The 20,872-nt window shown below is 45.1% G+C and overlaps 1 protein-coding gene across 2 annotated transcripts in view; it reads left to right on the top strand.

Moving 5' to 3' along the window:
* FREM1 (FRAS1 related extracellular matrix 1) overlaps positions 1 to 20,872 on the top strand; it is a 204,673-nt gene that overhangs the window by 168,568 nt on the left and 15,233 nt on the right. For both annotated transcript variants that reach the window (XM_075595856.1, XM_075595864.1), the window contains exons 30-32: positions 16,516 to 16,665; positions 17,358 to 17,581; positions 20,569 to 20,616. In XM_075595856.1, coding sequence (XP_075451971.1) covers positions 16,516 to 16,665; positions 17,358 to 17,581; positions 20,569 to 20,616 — 422 coding nt within the window. The remainder of the gene's footprint in view (positions 1 to 16,515; positions 16,666 to 17,357; positions 17,582 to 20,568; positions 20,617 to 20,872) is intronic.

Here is a 20,872-nt window from a genome sequence, read left to right on the forward strand (position 1 = left end):
ACACAGTATTTGGTTATGTAACGGTGTTTCCCCACCCTCTGGGAGATTCTGCCATTTCTAAGCGTGTGGTGCATGCTGTTAACAGGAGGGCTGAGCTGTCTGCCGATGGTAATGGGCACACAGGATCAGGTTTCTGGGGTACATTACCCACATGGTTTGTTATGAGTGCAGCGCCTCCTTCTGCCGCAGGCTCCAAGATGAATGGAGGCTATCTCCTACGGTAGAAACACTTCCTCTCCTCCCAGTAAGATCACACCCAGGCAGGAGTTATATGCAAACAGGAACAGTCTTTATTGATATCACCACAACACAGCAGTGGTCTGCACAATCACAGCTTCTCAGAATCAGCTGGATAATGGCCCCTGGACAATCACTACAGGTCAGGGCCCCTGCAGCTGTCCTAACTCTTCCCGACTTCCCTATCAGGAGTCAGGGTATAGGTCTACACTCGCTCTCCCCCAAGGGGAAGAGGAACAGGGAAGGCCCCAATCTCAGGCCCCCTGTGTGCAACCTGCCTCTTTCAGTGGGGAGAGGCACTCCCTAAATTTGGGGTGGCACCACTTTTAAGTACAGCCATGAGGAGGGCATCAGGTCTGTCCCAGGATTGGACATACTTAGGCCTGATGTCACCGCCTCCCACTGTCACTCAAGTGCAGCTCCAAAGAGGGGGAAAACCCCATGTTGACTACTGGCAGCCTGATTCTACCAGGGCTTATGGCCAGGAGTAGGGTAGATTAGTAGCCACAGGTGGCATGGCTAACGTTAAAAAAAACATAGTTTCTTCAGTATAGTATCCTTAAAGTGTTGTGGAATAAAAATATATAGTAAGATTTTAGCAAACAGACTAAACCTGATTCTTCCGAGCTTGATTCATAAAGACCAGGTTGGATTTATTTCGGGCAGACAAGCTTCAGATAATACTCGGAAAATAATAAACATTGTGGACCACGTGCATCTCTCAGGTACAAGAGCATTTTTGTTAAGCTTGGATGCCGAAAAAGCATTCGATAGAATTAAGTGGGACTTTTTAGACCAAACATTGATTAAATTCGGCTTCAGGGGCCCCTTCTTAGAGGGGATCAGAGCTCTGTACAAAAACCCAACAGCGGTTGTAAAACTCCCGGGAGGAGACTCAAGTCCCATAAAAATTACGAATGGTACAAGGCAGGGTTGTCCCTTATCTCCACTTCTGTTTGCATTGTCGATTGAACCACTAGCGGCCACAATTAGAAATGACGATGATATAAAAGGGATTGTTATTGGAGAGCGAGAATACAAAATATCTCTTTTTGCCGATGATATCATTTTGTCATTGTCGTCCCCAATGACGACTTTACCTAACCTCCAATCACAGCTGGAAAAATTTGGCCGGGTATCAGGGTATAAAATTAACAGCGATAAATCTGAAGCCCTGAACCTATCTCTCCTCGACCCCGAGGTAAAACTATTGCAAATTAATTTTAGTTATAAATGGAGCCCTAACAACATTAAATACCTAGGGATCAGAATCGCAAATTCTTATACTACCTTATATAAATATAATTTCCCCCCCTTATTTACAGAAATTAAAAAAAACCTCCAGTGCTGGAACAAGTACCACATTTCATGGCTCGGAAGAGTGACATCTGTTAAGATGAACATCCTTCCCAGGCTACTATACGTCTTCCAGACACTCCCGGTCTGTGTTCCGCTGGCAGACCTCAAAAGCATTCAAAATAGTATTTTCCAATTTATCTGGAAGGACAAAAAGCCGCGGGTGGCTAGATCGGTAATGTTGGCACCACGAGAGTGTGGAGGTCTGGGAGTACCAGATATAATTAATTATTATCAAGCGACCCACCTAAAACAAGCGATAGTTTGGAACAACGATCCAGTGTCTTGTGGCTGGTTGGAAATTGAGTCCTCCTGTGTCGCTCCCCTCTCACTCGGGGCAATACTTTGGTCCGGAGGGGGAGAGAAGATAATATCGGACAGAACAGGCCTGGGAGCAATGAGATGCACGTGGAAAATTTGGACAAAAACAAGAAAAAAATATAAACTGACGTCTTCACCCTCCATACTCACTCCCATTTTTGGTAACCCAGAATTCCCTCCGGGTTGTGTCCCAGGGAACCTTAAAGCATTTAGTTTGGCTAATATGAAATCAGCAAGAGATCTAATAGACAAAGGGACTATTATTCCGTTACTTGATTTACAGGAGAAATGCCTCCCCTTGAAACTCCCACTTTATGGTTATCTTCAGATCAGACACTTTCTCCTAACAATTTCCCAAACATCCAAATTTGAAGGTCCAACGTCTTTTGAAAAGATGTGTATGGTAGGCACATACCGGAAGGGTCTGATCTCAGAGATTTACGCGGGGCTAGCACGGTCCAGGAGTCCCGTCAACCACAATTATATGATGAAATGGGCTGAAGACCTCAATCTTGATATAGACAGAGATGAATGGGAGGATATTTGGGAAGCAGCAGCCAAAACTTCTATTTGCACTACTACTAAGGAAAATATATATAAAATTCTATACCAATGGTACTTAATCCCGAGTAGGCTGAGCCGGATCTTCCCTGGCTTGTCTGACCTCTGTTGGAGGGGGTGCGGCCAGAGAGGAGATATGGTGCATATATGGTGGACATGCCCAAAGATCCAGACTTTCTGGAATATGATATGCTCATTGGTTGAGGAGACGGTAGGAGTTGAGATACGGATGGACCCGCTGATATGCCTACTCGCGAAACCCATCGAAGATATCTCTGTCCCTCTTAAAAAATTGGCTTCGTTCATCCTGACTGCGGCTCGCTGCTCAATAGCAGCTAATTGGAAAAAGATTAAACCCCCTTCGAAGCAAATGGTCCTTCGCAAGGTAAGCGAGGTCAAGCTTATGGAATACCTATCGGCGCTCATGAAACAGAATATAGTACAATATGAGAAAGTTTGGGCACAGTGGCCTTATAATTAAAGAGATTAAAAATGAGATATGGTTTCCCCGTTCCTATCCCGTCTCTCCCCTCTCCTTCTGTTTTTCTCTCTTTTCCCCCTCTTTCTCTCTGTCTATCCTTTACAGTACTAATATAAGGGGTTTGATCTAAGATCCTCCTATAACTGTTAATTCTCCCGGACGGGGATCTACATAATAGAATCTAAATGCATAGGAGGTTACAAAATACTAGGAGCAGATCGACTCTTCTTGATCAATCAACTTTGAGATGCTTCGGGTTGTTCACTTTTAAATGTATATGTTAATTAAGTTTACTGTCTATAAACAACCATGTGATGTGAATGTACCCCTATCAGAAAACAATAAAAATGTTTGAAATAAAAAAAGTGTTGTGGAATGTAATCTATGCAAATATATTCAGATGTTTTGAATAACCAAGTAATGAAGAATTTATACATAGGCAATACACCTGCTGCATAGATTTCTATTCCCAGTATTTACCACCCCCTTCAGGAATGTGTTATTGGGCTATTTTGATAGAAATCAAATACAGATGATAAATGTGATATATCAACCCTCACCAGGACAACATGTGTTAAGACACTGACTATGTTCAGATATATTGATGTCTATATACTAAAGTCTCCCAGCTGCAAAACTAGAGCAAATAGAGCACCTTATTCATTAAATAAAATGAATCTTGTTGAAAGCTATTAGATAATGTATTTATTAAATCTGGTACACTTCTTATGCACTGGTTTTGCCTCAGTATTGCAGTGGGGAGACTTTATTAAATAACCTCCAATGTAATAAAAAAAAGGCAAATTTATATGAAATGGCACAATATTTTCTAGAATAACCAAAACTTCAACAATTGTTAAAAGGACAATTTCATATATTTTTAATAAGATAATTATTTTAAAACACTCACAGTGTATGCAGTGCCATAGTTTTTGAGGCACAACTGCCAAGTAAGGCTTGTTTCATCTCCTCTATAATATATGAACATATGTTGAGTAGATTAGATTCCACTGTGTTATTATTGCGAAATCCTGGATATCATGATGCCAAACTTGACATGGTCTGTTTGGTTGTGGTAGATTTAAAGCGCCCATCTCACATGCTTTCAATAATGATAAGAATCACAGAGGGCTCATTGACGTAGTAGAAATGGAGGACTCCTCATCTTTAATTGCCATGATCGCTCTGAGGAGCTGTCCGGTAATTGCGATGTGTCGGAGGGGCCACGGCACACTGGTGACACAATCCCTCCAGCAATTAAATGTTAACAAAGGTGTACAATCTTGATATACCTTTGGATTATACACTAACATTAGCACCCGATAAACAATTTTTTTTTTTATTGATGCGTTTTTCGTGTGTTAATGTCCATTATAAATAGCAATGCTCTTTTCATACATTCTATAGGTCATGAAAAGCACCTCTTGGAAGTACATTCTGTGCTACTTGTCATTGCACTGCTTGGAATAAGGCTATGGGTTCAAACTTGGAATGGGGGTTGCTTTTGCTGGGGAGGCTGATTTTCAAGGCTAGCAAGCCTTTGCTTTTCACGCGAGAAAGCACGTTAGAAAATTCCAAGCTTCATGTTTCTTTACTTCCCGAGAAACACAGATTGCAAGGAACTGACACCGTGTAGTTAATCATCCTCAGATAACAAGGCAACCAAGATCATAGGAGTGATAAACTGGTGCCAAATGTTTAATCATCTAGGAAGTGCTTTGTCAAACACTATCTGACAGTGCGCCAGTCTTACATAGGTTTGCAGGCAAGACGTGCCAATGGGACGGCTTGAGAGCCAGATGTAACATTTTAGAGTTTAATCTCTGACAGCATAAAAACAGAGATTGGAGCAGCTTGATGGGTAAATTAGTAAAAACATTTTTTTTTTTTTTTTTTTTAAGTTGTACAAGAAAGATTTCACGCCAACATGTAAAGGGCATGTCATTATTTGACAATCAGATGTTGGGCTTTGGAGCTTGACTCATCATCAATATTAATGTGGCACCTTTTCTCCAAATGGCCTCCAATGACTAACACAAAAACAGAGATCCCTCCTCAATTGCTAAAAATTAAATTTAAAAAATCAGTACCTGAACAGCTGTTCTCTCTGACCTCCGCCGACGCCCAATTCTGGAGACATGAGCTGTCGTATCTGTTGGTAGAATCAAATATAAACTAATATACCTGGGTCACTAGTAGAAAGCTGCACTGTCATTTCTTGATGACAGTGCAACCATATTGTGTCTACCAGACAAGGGTTCTTGTCCGGCAGATACAACAGCTAATATCCTCTGTCCCCATGATTCAGTTCCACAGGACCCCTTATTCAGGTGTGTGTGTGTGTGTGTGTGTGTGTGTGTGTGTGTGTGTGTGTGTGTGTGTGTGTGTGTGTGTGTGTGTGTGTGTGTGTATATACAGTATATATATATATATATATATATATATATATATATATATATATACAGTATATATATATATACTGTATATATATATATATATATATATATATATACTGTATATATATACACTGTATTTATATATATATATATATACTATATATACTGTATATATATATATATACTGTATATATATATATACTGTATATATACTTGTTTATTGTATTGTATGCTAAAATAAGAGAGAGTTAGAACAGAACACTGAATGTACAATGAACTACTGTAAGGACAACTGAATATGCAGAACCCACCAAATAGCCCATGAGCCAGTGGCCTGAGCATTTTGTCTAGGTTCTAAAAACAATTAAGTGTTTTGGTTTTTCTCACATCAATTTATTTCGTTTTAGTTTTGAACTTTAAAAAAATTAAGTCACAATTCCCCACTCCTGCCTAAGGCTGGGGCAATGGAGCCTTCGCCCGTGCGGATGTGTGCTTGGCCGTGATGTTACCCGCGTGAAACGGGTGCGTTTTGTGGCCAGTGGAGACGTGTCGAGCCGCTCTGTGGGGGGCGTGCCTAGGAGTGAACCGCTCACGTGACCCGGCTGTCGTGCCAAGAAATCAGTTTCAATTGATTTCTTGTGCAACGTGCGCCCGCTTCCGCCCGCTGCATGGCCGCGATCACAGCCTTAAGGCAATCTGATCGGTGAGCATGCGGACGCCTCCACACGGTCTGCGGCACCATGCTGCTAAAACCAGAGACATAACATAAAACACAGACAAAGCTCAGTGCACATCCAGAAAAACTTATATACGGTACAGTGCCTAAATATACCTGTATAAATAACTAATAAATAAAATGGTCTTTTAGTTTAACATTTTGGCCAAATTGTTGTAAGCCCTTGAGCCAACTGCACGGCAGACCACGTTTCAAGGGTCCCTAACAATAATATAGATTCTTAGTAACCTGTGCATTGCCAGGAAGAATGATTTATAATAAATCTGTCAATATTAGTTGCAAAAGTTCTAAGTCTGATTGAAGCTTTTATTAACCAGTACATTACCAGGAAAAGCCCTCTGTAATAGATTTGTCACAATCACACTGCATGCAGGCAAGTTCCCCTGATAGTGGGAGATGCCATGGAGTGAGCTTTTAACCATTTAAATGTGGGAGGGAGTGAGCTTCAATTAGGTAGGAGGTTGCCACTTTCCAATCAGCCAAGACTAGCTGAACAAGAATTATAAAACATACAGAACACCTACAGTACAAGCTCATATTGAACCCCCAAAATACCCACAACATATAAATAAGCATATAAGTTCACGTGACCGGGCTGTCGTGCCAAGAAATCAGTTTCAATTGATTTCTTGTGCAACGTGCGCCCGCTTCCGCCCGCTGCATGGCCGCGATCACAGCCTTAAGGCAATCTGATCGGTGAGCATGCGGACGCCTCCACACGGTCTGCGGCACCATGGCCCCAGCCTAAGGCTGAGTCCATGCTGCCACAGATCGTGCGGAGGCGACCGGAGGCGATGCCATAAGGCATTAATCACGGCCATAGGCCGCGCGCGATGCGTGAGGAATCATTTGAAACTGATTTCTCGCCGCGACGGGCAGGTCACGTGAGTGGTTCACACAATGAGGCGTCTCTGACACACCCCTTGACACGCCCCCCCCCCCCCCGACGGCACATCTAGCATGTCCGAAAAACGTACCCGCTTCACGCGGATAACATCACGGACGCGCACGCCTCCGTGCGGGCGAAGGCTGTTTGGACTCAGCCTTATAAACACAGTAGAGACATGAACAGCTTGCAGATGATCTAGAAATAAATGGCCCTTATATAGTAATAACATCACACTTATCACTAGAATGCTACTATAAAGACTGTTGACTAATAAGAAAATAAATATAGTTGATTGGGCAATTAACCCAGTAATTTGTGTTTAATTGGGGCTACTGACCTTCACACTGTCCCCTTATATAAATAACATAAATAAATAGCAAATAAAACTTTGTTTCACAGCATTGGTTTTTCTGTAGGTACTTTAATAAGGTTTGAAGAATCTGTATTGAGATGGGTGTGTAACTTCAGTGAGTTTTGGGGGTTCTATTTTCCAAAGAGGAGAACACTGCATGTTCAGAGGTGGGCAGAACTGTGTATGCAGTTAGTGCTTTTAGGCATGGGAATTTCTTGAATTCCAAGTACTTATGTTCCACAACTATTCTGGAACCAGGGCCACATGTAGGATGTGGATGAGGCCAGATAGCTTAACTCATCCCCTTTTGAAAGCACACCAAGTCCTTTTATATTTTCTTAACTTTACTGGGAAAGCATTAGACACATAAAGGCACTTGTAGATGGTATGGTGTGGTGAGAGGGTGAAGGTGCTTTGTAGTTAGAGGAAGGTAAAAACGGAATGGCCAAGCCAGGGGGTAGAAGCATAAGAGGTACTCACTCAGCCTGCTTAGGATGGAAAAAGGAAGTGAGGGGTTCCTGGGAGACAGGAATAGTCTCAGGACCAAACTAACTTGTCAGCAAGGACAAGGGAGGGGGGGGGGGTTGAAATAACCCAATCTCAGCTAGAGGCTGTGTGGAGAAAGAACATGTAACAAAATGTATCAATTACACAGGCACTGTGTGTTTTCAGAGCAGGGAAAACATGCAACTGAAATATAAAGGGCTAGCAGGCAGAGCTGCAAACGGGGGGAACAGAAATGAACAATCCTGTTCCAGGACAACAACACTGAGCTACAAATTAACAATTGTACTGTGACTTTTCTATATACAGTGCATATTTATGTAGCCGGGTCCCCCTCTGCTCGGCGACACCCCCTCGTTACCTCCGCGCCAAGAGCGCTGGCGAGTGCTGCCAGCGCCAAGCGGCAGACCCGCCGGAGTTTCTGGAGTTAGCCCTGGTTGTGTTGCTTCAGGAACAGGCCCCAGATTAGGGGACCCTGCCCCTTACTATTACAACTGCTAGTTAGAGACACAGCGTACGCTGCGCTTCCCATCCAGAGGCTTGGGATCAAGCCTCGTCCGCAGACAGAGAGCGGACTGTACCAAGGGTGGACCGCCCTGACCGAGCATCTCCCCAGAGGAACCGGACATCGCCAGGAAGGTCGTCGGATCCTTTGCGAAGACCCTTTAATGCCCAGGTGCCGTTGCACTGGGCAGGTAACGTTACGCATGGGCACACATGAGTACTCACACATAGTGGCAGCGCTGACCATGGGACAAGGGGGGTTATACTGTGGACACGGTGTGGTGGTACACGGTGGTGGGTGTGGGGATTACGTTATATCCTAATGCAGTGCTAACATTGAATGTGATTGGTATAAGTTATGCGCATATATGCAGTAAAGCCTGTCCTGTTTTACAACCGTGTGCTTACCGTGATTGTTTCCTGTGAGGGCCTCCTCCCACTCTGTTGGGATCCCTCCCATGTGGAGGCGTTGCACCACGAGATTGTTATATGTATGTACCCCAGACTCCCCGAGAGGAGGCTTAGGCTCCTGAGAGCCACACAGGTATACACAGCAGGTATTAGCGTCTGCATTCACAGGGAATACCCGTTACATTTGGAGGCGCTGCTGAGATAGCCCTGGGGTGCCCTACTCAGTAGTTCACGTAGTATCGTATCAGTCAGCATGCCCGCGTTCACGCCACAACAAGTGGGCACCTGGGCCGAAAGAATTGGAGAGCTCCTGCGACACGTAGTTGCCGTAGGAGGGGTACCTGCCGATGTACCCATGTTTACTGTCTACAGTGCAGTAAGGACATTACCTGGTCTAGAGAGGGCCCGCATCATCAGTAAGCACTACCACCTTGACCAGCAAGAGAACACCATATTACTGGCCACAGAACAAGCTTTACCCCCTGATAGAGGCCCACAAGTAGTGTATCTACCAGAGACTTTACCGCAAGGGTGCCTCTCATTTACCCTAGAACCGTCTCCAGTTACGTAACTTCCCCTACCAGACATGCGGGTTGGGAAGGCAAAGACATGACCGCCAGTACTCCCATCAGATCAGACGTATCCCTACCCCGAGTGACTTTCTCTTCTGTTGCTAGGAAGGGCCACCAGCTGGGCCGGTAGCCCACCAACATCACCAGTCCCTAACAGATTAATGAGCAGCTTCACACCAACCCCTAACAGTCAGGGAGCGGAGATCGCAAGTTCCTCAGACAGTGACGGCTCCATGCTAGGAGTGACATTCCCGCAGCTTGTGAAAGCTATAACTACGTCAGCCCAAGCTCAGAATTACAGGAAGTTGAAGGCGTTTTCAGGAATGGTTCCCGTCCCCGCAGGTGAGGAAGGCATCGAGTCTTGGAAGGAACACACGCTCAAGGTGATCGAGGAATGGCCCTGCTCAGAAGCGGTAAGACGGCAGAGAATCCTGGAAAGCGTCAGACCCCCGGCATCCACCATGGTCAGTGCACAGCGCGACCAAGACCCTGATCTCTCTGCTCATCAGATGGTAGACTTGTTAGTCCAGATCTATGGCAAAGATGAAGAGGAAAGTGAGCTGTCTTTCAAATATTACGGTCTCAGAAAGAAAGAGAAAGAAGACCTGTCAGATTTCCTTCAACGAATTCAGTTGGTACTGTGGAAATTGCGAACTTGCGTGTCGTGCGTGTGGTAGTAGAAGGAGTCTATGCCTCTGCTCTACTAGACACCAGATCCCAAGTGACCATAATATACAGACAATTCTATGACCAACGAAGATTACCCCATCGATGGGATTGTGAGAGTTCAACTGGAGATACTCTAACTGAACACCGGCAAGAAACATCCCATGCATGTGGAGGCAATGGTATGTCCGAAGCCTCAAGGACAGTGTCAGTACCCGGTCATCTTGGGAACGAATACAGATATAGTGCGAGCCGTAATCAGAGCCTATCTGAAAGAGACCAACGAATTACCAATGGCCAATCTGCTCCTTGACCCTGTACTGCGGGAGGAGTGCTACAGAGTATATGCCTTAGAGTGTCACGGGGACCTCTACAATCGTCAACGCGGACTGACGACCATTTTACCAGGGGGAGTGCAACGCATGGCCATCTGGTGCTTTTATCCCGATCGAGATGTGACCGATCACCTTTTCTCTCTGGAGAGTACCCCTGAGGAAGAGGTTCAGAGAGGGTATAGGATAATACCCGAAGTAAGAAAGTGGACGACCAAAATTCCTCTACGAACCTACGTGTATGTTCAGAACATCTCCCCATTCCTGATGGATATTGATGCAGGACGCAGTATGGGCAGCATATATCCGGTCAGCCCTGTGGAAACAGTGCCACAGGTGAACACCGCTGCAGTGGGTGAGCAGTTAGTCGATCTGGATTTCAACTTCGGAGACTCGACGCTGCCAACTGAGTGGAAGGGTCGACTGACAGCAAAGCTGAATGAACGAAGGACTGTGTTTTCCACAAGTGAGATGGATGTGGGCCACAGTCGCAGCGCCCAACACACCATTAGGTTGAGTGACGCCACTCCATTCTGTGAACGCTCTCGCCGCATCGCCCCCAGGGATGTGGACGATGTAAGGAACGTCCTGAAAGAAATGGAGACCGCTGGGATATTGACAGAGTCTCGGAGTCCTTACGCATCACCCATAGTGGTTGTAAGGAAGAAGAACGGATCTGTAAGACTGTGTGTCGATTATCGAACCCTGAATAATTGTACGGTACCCGACCAATACAACCTTCCCCGCATTGAAGAGATTCTGAATGCTCTAACCGGGAGCCAATGGTTCAGTGTGCTTGACTTACGATCTGGGTACTACCAGGTACCTATGAATGCAGAGGACCAGGAAAAGATAGCCTTCGTCTGCCCCCTGGGTTTCTACCAATTTACGCGTATGCCCCAAGGTATATGTGGAGCCCCTGCTACCTTCCAGCGACTGATGGAGAAAACCATCGGAGACATGAATCCTCGGGAGTGTCTAGTCTACCTGGACGACATCATTGTCTTCGGAAAGACCCTGGAGGAGCACGAAGAGAGGCTGCTTAAGGTTATAGACCGTCTTGGAAAAGAAGGATTAAAGTTGACCCTCGACAAGTGTCGGTTCTGTCACACCTCGGTGACTTACGTGGGACACATAGTGTCTGCTCAAGGAATTGCTACTGATCCGGCCAAAGTAGAAGCGGTAGTGAACTGGCCTCGTCCCGAGAATGTCACGGAACTGCGGTCATTCCTGGGTTTCTTTGGGTATTACCGTCAAGGGTACTCTAGTCGAGCTAAACCCCTGAACAATCTTTTGAAGATATACCCCGAAGATACCGGAAGGAAGGCCACGTCGGCCCGTCAACCGTTTGGCAATAAGTGGACTTCCGAGTGTGAACAAGCCTTCCTGAACTTGAACAAAAGCCTGACCGAAGCACCAGTGCTTGCGTATGCTGATCCAGAACAACCATACGTTCTGCATGTGGATGCCAGTCTCAATGGCCTGGGCGCTGTCTTACATCAGAAGCACCCAGAGGGTCTTCGGCCTGTAGCCTACATCAGCCGCAGTCTGACACCCAGTGAACAGAAATACCCTGTACACAAGTTAGAGTTCCTGGCTCTCAAATGGGCGATCACAGAGAAACTCCATGATTACCTTTATGGTGTTTTGTTTGAGGTAAGGACGGATAACAATCCTCTCACGTACATCAATACCTCTGCCAAGTTGGATGCCGCAGGGCACCGATGGCTGGCAACCCTATGTAATTACAGATTCTCTCTGAAGTATAAGCCGGGGCCTTTGAACATTGGAGCTGATGCTCTATCCCGACGACCAGGACTGAGTGCTACTCCCGATGATGATGAATGGGATGAGATCCCGGGGCCCGGGATGCGAGCAATGTGTAGCATAGCATCCGTCATCAATGATCAAGTGGCCTTCTCAGAACTACGAGTGGCAGATTCTTTAGGATGTCAATCGCAGGCTATCCCAGCCACCTACTGCGATCCAAAGGGAATGAACATAACTCACGACAAGGTCATAAGATGGAAAGACCTAGTGGACTACCAACTGAGAGATCCGGTAATCAGCATCATTCGGCAAGCTGTTCAAAGAAATAATCCAGCTCTCCTGAAAAGTGCTCCCAGAGACCTGATCACGTTGCTAATGCGTGAGGTGGACAAGTTTGAGATGGACAATTGCTTGCTCTATAGGGTAGTACAATATCACAACCACCCTGATAGGCGACAACTGGTTCTACCCGAAAACTTGAGATATATGGTGTTGAAGTCTCTGTATGATGAACATGGGCATCTCAGTGTAGAGAAGACTTTTGGGTTAGTCAGAGACCGCTTCTTCTGGCCCAAGATGCGGGAAGCGGTGGAACACCACTGCCGCCGTTGTTCCCGGTGTATACAATGCAAGACTTTGCCTACCAGAGCAGTGCCCATGGCCCATCTCAAGAGTTCGGGTCCAATGGACCTAGTGTGTATGGACTTTCTGTGTATTGAGCCCGATACCCGAGGAATCTGTAACGTGCTGGTCATCATGGACCATTACACCCGTTATGCTCAGCCCTTCCCCACGAAAGACCAGAAGGCCATCACAGTAGCAAAAATACTATGGGAGAAGTACTTCGTTCACTACGGTCTTCCAAACCGGCTTCACTCAGACCAAGGTCGAGATTTCGAGAGCACTCTGATCCAGGAATTACTCAAAATGTTGAATATTGCCAAATCACAGACGACTCTGTACCACCCCGAAGGAGACACTTTGCCAGAACGATTTAATAGGACCTTGTTGGATATGCTCGGAACCCTGAAGGGTGCGCAGAAAACGGAATGGAGTCGACACGTGGAAGCTTTGGTACACGTGTATACTGTACCCGCCACGAGTCCACTGGATTCTCCCCATACTTCCTCATGTTTGGGCGAGAGGCAAGACTGCCAGTAGATGTGCGTCTTCGAGTATCAATGGATGGGATACACAATGCTACCCACTTCAAATATGTGCAAAGACTCAAGGACAGTTTGCAGCAAGCTTACCAACAGGCTGAGAAGTCTACAGCTAAACTGAATGCTGGCAACAAAAGACGATATGACAGAGACTGTTCAGAGAAATTTCTCCCCTCAAGGGAAGAGGCTGAGCCTCAGGACTGTACTTATTACTCCCCAGAGGGAGTTGCTGAAGAACAGCTCCGTATGAGCCAAAGAGTAAGGTACCCTCCAAACCGGGTAACCTATGATCATATTGGGGCACCCCTTATGAGGCTCAGCAGTGAGCTTGCAGCAAAGTGCAGTCAGTCATTGTGATGTTCAATGAAATGTACAATCTGATTTAGAGCTGATAAGTGTAAGATCGCATTTGATTGTTGCATTTTTATTATATAACGATGTTGTGCCATTTTCATTATATAACTGCTGTATATAGTTATCCAAGTTATGTATCCCAAGCGAAATCGTTGGGGTTTTTACCAGGGGGAGGATGTAGCCGGGTCCCCCTCTGCTCGGCGACACCCCCTCGTTACCTCCGCGCTAAGAGCGATGGCGAGTGCTGCCAGCGCCAAGCGGCAGACCCGCCGGAGTTTCTGGAGGGTGGGGGCCGAGCAGGGAGCGCCGGAGACTCCGCGGTGGCCCGACAATGCAGGGTGCCGCCATATTGTCCTTCGCGCATGCGCAGTGCGGGAGGTAGAGGCGGCGGCCACTAGAGTGCTTGCGCATGCGCAGTGATTGCGCGGCAGCCTAGCCAACCAGGGGAGGGCTCTAAGCAGGGACTACATGTCTCATTAGCCTCAGGAGTGCCCCACATGACCCCAGGGAGCCAATAGGGCTACAGTATCTCCCTGCTCAGGAATAGATACATTTCGCGCGGGTTTGGAAGCACGTTAGTCGGCGCCAGGAGAGGCTAGGGGAAGGAGGTGAGGGTGCAGGAGTCAGTGACTCACTGTACTAGGCCAGCAGCCCCCTAGGCCCCAGTCAGCCCTGAGCCACCCAGTAGGTTGTGTTACTACAGGGACAGGCCCCAGATTAGGGACCCTGCCCCTTACTATTTCAAGTGCTAGTTAGGGACACAGCGGACGCTGCGCTTCCCATCTAGAGGCTTGGGATCAAGCCTCTTCCGCAGAGAGAGAGCGGACTGTACCAGGGTACAGTGCATCTCCCCGGAGGAACCAGACACCGCCAAAGACCCTTTAATGCCCAGGTGCCGTCGCACTGGGCAGGTAACGTTACGCACGTGCACACACGAGTACTCACACATAGTGGCAGCGCTAACCACGAGACAAGGGGGGTTATACTGTGGACACGGTGTGGGGGTACACGGTGGTTGGTGTGGGGATTACGTTATATCCTAATGCAGTGCTCACATTGAATGTGATTGGGATAAGTTATGCACATATATGCACTAAAGCCTGTCTTGTTTTACAACCGTGTGCTTACCGTGATTGTTTCCTGTGAGGGCCTCCTCCCACTCCATTGGGATCCCTCCCAGGTGGAGGCGTTGCACCACGAGATATTTATTTGTATGTACCCCAGGCTCCCCGAGCGGAGGCTTAGGCTCTTGAGAGCCGCACAGGTATACACAGCAGTAGTAGCGTCTGTATTCACAGGGAATACCCGTTACATTTAAATTTCCACCGCCGCTAAAAATACAGCTTTTCCATATATTTCAGAAATGATGTAGATGTAAAGCAGTAGTTGCATTTATGTAATCTGCTAACAAGCCTCTCCATGCATTTAACATTCATTCCATATGTAAATTTGGTGGATATGTCCACTTTTAAAGATTAATTCCCCTATACTCCTCTAGAGTGTATGCTCTCACGTGCAAGGTCCTCATTACCTTCTGTATCTGTTTGCACTTGTTTGTCCTTATTTGGTCCTGGTTATGTGACATAAATAACTCTGCACCCCCGTCATATAGCGCTGCGGCATATGTTGGCGATTTACAAATAAACGATGAAGATAATAATAATAATACTTTTAGCAGTGTTTTCCTTTCCTTGTGAAATGGCATCCAACCATATTACTGCAGGTCCCTTTCATGGACTTTTTTTTAACTAGAAGAAACTAAAATATTTCCTAAATAATACCTATTTTCTGAGATAGAAACACATGACAGATAAAGTCAGATTAAGTTTCAACCTGATGTTACCACTGCCTTCACTTTGGATGGAGAGTACGTGTGGCTGGGGGGAGCTGGGGATTTAGGTGGCAGGACATAGCAATCATGGAATCTCTACAATACAGTGACAATTCTTAAAACTAGTTAGGTCAGTGACACGTTAAAAGCTTTAAATTAGTAGATGTTGAGATTTACTGTATTTTGAATCAATTTAGGATATTATTGGGCTTTGTCACTCTTACAAGATGTGCTTAGTTCAAAGTTGAATTTTGGTGGCGTTCCAGCTAACCGAATACATTTTTTTTTCAGAAAAATGCTACAAGCCACTCTCATATATACTAAGCCTTTTTTTGTAAAAAAAATAATAATTTTACAATTGATCAAAAGACAGCAAACCCATTATTACTACATCTAACAATTGGGTTCTATCTCTACCCTACTCCCCTCCATTTATACACCCAAAGCACCATGCACCCATTACTTGTTTGAGGCAGCGGCAGGGGCTTCCCTATCAGTCTACTTTACATCTAACAATAAACAAAACTGTCCACCATTGTATAGTCTCCACAATATGGAAATAGTGGCTGCAGGTAACCTCTGAAATGTTAAACCAGTAAATTATAATCCCTGCAGAGAGCTCCTGTAGAAAGGACAAATAAACACAAATGTCTTACTAGTAGACCAGCACAGATTGAGCCATTCAATGTACAAACTATGACAATCCCGAATAAAGAAAAACAAAACACACATTTGAAGAGAGTTTTCATCTTCTGTTTTACAAAAGAAATGCTGTTTTTTTATTTCAAATTCAATTTAAAGAGATGCAAGTGTCTGCATTGCCTTGTTATGTAATGTATTCCAGGTCCTTCAGCAATAAATGAGTTAAACAACACTGTTCAGGGGTCTATGTAGACTCTTTTTGTGATTTGAGAGAACAGCAGGGGGCTGGGAGGGAGGGAAATCAGGTTTTTATGGGCACAATAGCAGCCATCGACTCTTCCCGTCTAGCTGCAGACATGCTAATTAATATATTTCTCTATCACCAGGTTATTTGAAATAGTAATTAAACGAGTAATTGAAATGTTTTCTTGTTGCAGGAGTGTCAACCAAGATGTGGAATATAGCAATTACCCAGGATGGATTAGAAGAAGATGATGAGATCTTTGAAGTGGTTCTGAATTCTGCCGTGAATGCTGTTCTTGGCACCAGGACAAAAGCTGTAGTGAAAATTGTGGACCCCAGAGGAGGTATTCTTTTTGATCAACAGCTTAAAATCAGGAGCAGTTTTAGCTGAAAAGCTCCTCACTTTCAACAACAAAAATTTCACCAATAGTGATTACCTACAAAAACAAAAAAAAGTTTTTTTTCCCTTTAATATACTTGTATTATTTAGGGAGAAGACGGGGGTTTATTTTGGGAGTAGCGGGGCCATTCAGATAGCAACAGACCCTTAAAGAACAACTATTTATTTTGCTTTAATCAAGTGGGGCTATTGCTTCTGTATCAAAATGGCATTTGCTAAATGTTTCTAGCCATGCTGATACCACTTTCATACTTATTATTTTGCAGGATGATTTTTCCCACATCCTCACTTACAAACAGCCATAATAGTTTAGTTAGCAAAATGTATCGGAGCCGAGGAACATACATTGACATACTGTATATTGATTGCCCTTTGATCCATTTTCCTTTAATTGTTCTCTAATACTAATTGGTGCATTTATTTGGCTAAAAAGACCACCCCCTCCCCCCCACCAACACCACCTATATTATGTGTATATTTCCTTGATAACCAACCAATGAAGGCAGCTCTATCTCTGTAAATGTAGACACCACATTAATATTTACATTGTCATCGGTAGTAAATTAACAGGTAGAAATCCAATTTCAGAATTATGGTTTATAGTAAAATTAAAAAATTTAAATATTTTTCCTCTAGGTAGTTGCAAGTCATTGGGGAGCTCCAGTTTAAGTAAGGTGAAGATAACTGGAACTGACACAAGGAACTGTACATCTCACAGACATTGCAATGTTGGTCTACACGTGGTTCCTCTCCCTTCTTGGAAGGAGACAGCAAAGAAGAGCAGAGGAGATGTACCAGGGGAATTCAGCTCCCAGCAGCTCTCAAAGACAAAGCTCAGGGTCACTGGAAATAGAAAAACAGTAAGCACTATATTTACAGTATACGCGCTCACTTCACTTTAGGGACTGCAAAACAAAACTAATTGGGATTCCTAGGAAGTTTCTTGTCCTTGTCTTTATATGAACCACTCTCTTTTCAATGGATGACCCTGTATGTGTCAACATATCTTGTGCCTCACTATTACTTTTTACTATGGCAACCACATTAGAGATATATGCAGTGCTTTTTTTTCCTGGGGGTACGTGGGGATCTTCTCCCTACCGCCTGCCTCTCCCACCGCCCTGCTCCACTTCCGAGGTCTTCTACCGAAGCCAGGTATTAAGGGGGTGAAAGCAGGAAGGGGTGAGGAGCGGTGATGATAAGGAGAGTGGGGGGGTGATGAGGAGCGTGGGGGGATGAAAGATGAGAAGGGTGAGGGGGATGAGAGAAGATGAGGGTGGTTGAGAGAGAGGAGGAGGAGTTGAGCGAGGAGGAGGAGGGGGTGGGAGGAGAAGGATGAGGGGTGTGGGAGACGAGGGGGAGGGGGAATGAGAGAGAGGAGGGGGTGAGAGAGAGGATGATGATGAGGAGGGTGGGTGACAGAAAAAATTGCAGCCAGTATTATCTTATACTACTACACTGATTATTAAAAAAAAAAAACCTTATCATATTTGTCATGTTTTGCTGTTTTAAAATTTTTGAAATATGCAAGTATTTTTAGGTATTTGTATTCACATTTATATTGTATACCGATTTAATAATGTTTTTTTTTTCCATGTGATTTGGATTACAGCAGGCGGGGGGGGGGCAACTAATATCACAAATTAAAAGGGGGGCTCAATTTTAAAAGTTTGCTTACTCCTGGTGTAAACTATTAATACAGTAGCTGTCTACACAACACGTGCATGTGCAGGCGGCTACCGTGTTAATAGAGTTAATAATCTGTCATCAATGTCCACAAAGTCTACCAATGGGATTTCCTGGTAATGAAAAATGTTGGTCTGTTCATTTCTGGTATATTACCAACCTTGTTAAAAAGGACTATTGATGATAAGTAAACGAGCAAAATTTTTGTAGGATTCTGCCACAAAACATTTAAACATTGGAATAATCAAATCTCCTTAAAAATCTTGAAAACAAATGAACATGGGTTAAGACAAACAGAGATAGTAGTAAGAAATGTGTGAGCAGTATGGATCAGTACAGCTTAAACTATAAATAAGTATGTTGTGTACGAGGGCCCAGGATGCTTTTGTTCCCAGTATGTGTCATGCTACCGAAAGGTGATCTGCCAGAGCTGTGGCACATGGAGTGTAAGGCCTCGGCCATGTTCCCTGCTTGCTGGCGGAAGCGCGCTCACGCGCTCTCCCGCTCAGCACTAAACCCCTACAGTCGCAATTAGAGCGGCTTTAGTAGGGGCTCACCTATGCTTCCGCAAGCGCGCGGAAGCGCAGGTCTTAGGGGAATTTAAAATTCCCCCGCTTGCCGGCGCAACAGGCCGGTCACGTGAGCAGTTCGCCCAATGAGGGCGAACCAGCTCCGTGATGTCACTGGCCCGCCCCCGGCCAGTGACGTGCCCGCCCCCGGCCCGCCCCCTGACGGCCCCCTGACAGCGCGTGCGGTAAGCAACCGCAAGGCCAGTGAAAGCACCCGCTTTCCCTGAGCCTCAGCGCGCCTCAGCGAGCAAGCAGGGAGCCTGGCCGAGGCCTAAAGAGCCATGAAAGCCAGAGCGCTACAGCACAGAAGGGGGGAACGGAGAGTCGTGACTGTGCACACAATGTAATCTGAGATTTAAACAGATTATGTGCACACACTGAACTACTTCCAGATTCACGCAATGCAGCGTAACCAGTATGTGATGACAAACGTAGTAGTTCTCTCAAAACAGCATGTTTAGGCACTCTTTAGCAGGATAGCCAGGCTCAAGTCTCAGCTGTACAACACTAGCGTACTGACAAAACCTAACGATCCTATTTAACGAGCCGTGAAGCTGGCTCATGAACATGTAAACTCCAGTCATTGGATATTTGAAAACTGCTTAAAATGTCTAAAGCAAGAGAAGCATTTTGAGTAGGGACCTGAGGGTAGAAACGTGTGGTCAAAAACCTTTGAATTGAACACTATATTAAAAGATACAACCCAGACCTTACGGCACCTTTTAGCCCATACATTTGTTTTATGGTATAGCCGAGGTTAGCAAATACGCACCTATATCCTTCATTTCACTGTCCAGTTGTAGAGCTCAGAAAAAGTTGTGAGGAAATGAGGGAGAGGAAGTCTGACACGGAATATCATCGCACAAGAAATTACCTCCTGTCAGCCTCTCTTCCCCATTTTTACGTAAGGCCTTGATTATACTGTACTTGCCACGCGCGACGGAGCGCATTATGTCACGCGCACCTGCCACTCGCGCGAAACCTACACTGAGGTCCACGGCAACAGGGAGGGGCGACGGCGTGGCCGTGATGTCACGTGAGTGGTTCACCCTCAGTGGCTGAACCGCGCTCATGACCCGGCCGCCTCGCGGCAAAGACAAAATTGTTTGTCTTGCCGAGAATCGCGCGCAGTTTCGCTTCTTCACTCGCGCGGTCGCTCGCTCTATGGGTGGCCTCTATGAGAAGAGGCTTGTTGTTCACGCGTGTATACGTGCGCACCGTTGCTGCCACCATAAATGAGGCTTTACTTGCAGAAAGACATAGGGAGCTCAGGAAAAACAAGGGACTCTGGGATTTTCTTTGATGGTGTAAAAGAGAGATGTGTCTGACCTTGTTTGTAAAATCTAAAAGCTCAGTTGGGATTTCTTCATATCCCCTTAGTCATTTCATGCATATATCATAATGAGTTTGAACAATTTTTTCTTTCCTGCATCGCTGACATTTTGTATTTTGTTACCATTAACTATCATTATCCAATACATTTATTTGTTATAATCGATGAATTCCGTAATTCAGTGGGTGTCATTCTGTGTGATTGTGCAAATTTATTTGAAAGAAAGTCATACATTTATATTTCTACGTTTTCTTTTCAGGTGCAACCTTCATCTGTTTTTAGAAATGAAACTGACATTGTTTATCAAGTAAGAGTACTTTGGTTTATTCGCTCCATTTTAAGTAACTTGGGTCGTCGCTGGCATCAAGTTGTATGTATTCTGGTATAAACCCTCTGTAGTGCTTGTTTAGACCTGACTCAACAAGCAGACATACATAATTTTATTCTTCTACCACCTTATATATATCTACTTTGAACCCTTCGATATAAACTAAATCTGATGAATAGAAACAATTTAATCTGAATGACAGGTAGGCCCGTAGTGATAATCCCTGCTTGAAAGG

This window comes from Ascaphus truei, chromosome 1, assembly GCF_040206685.1.
Source record: "Ascaphus truei isolate aAscTru1 chromosome 1, aAscTru1.hap1, whole genome shotgun sequence".
In the NCBI taxonomy this organism is placed as follows: Eukaryota; Metazoa; Chordata; class Amphibia; order Anura; family Ascaphidae; genus Ascaphus; species Ascaphus truei.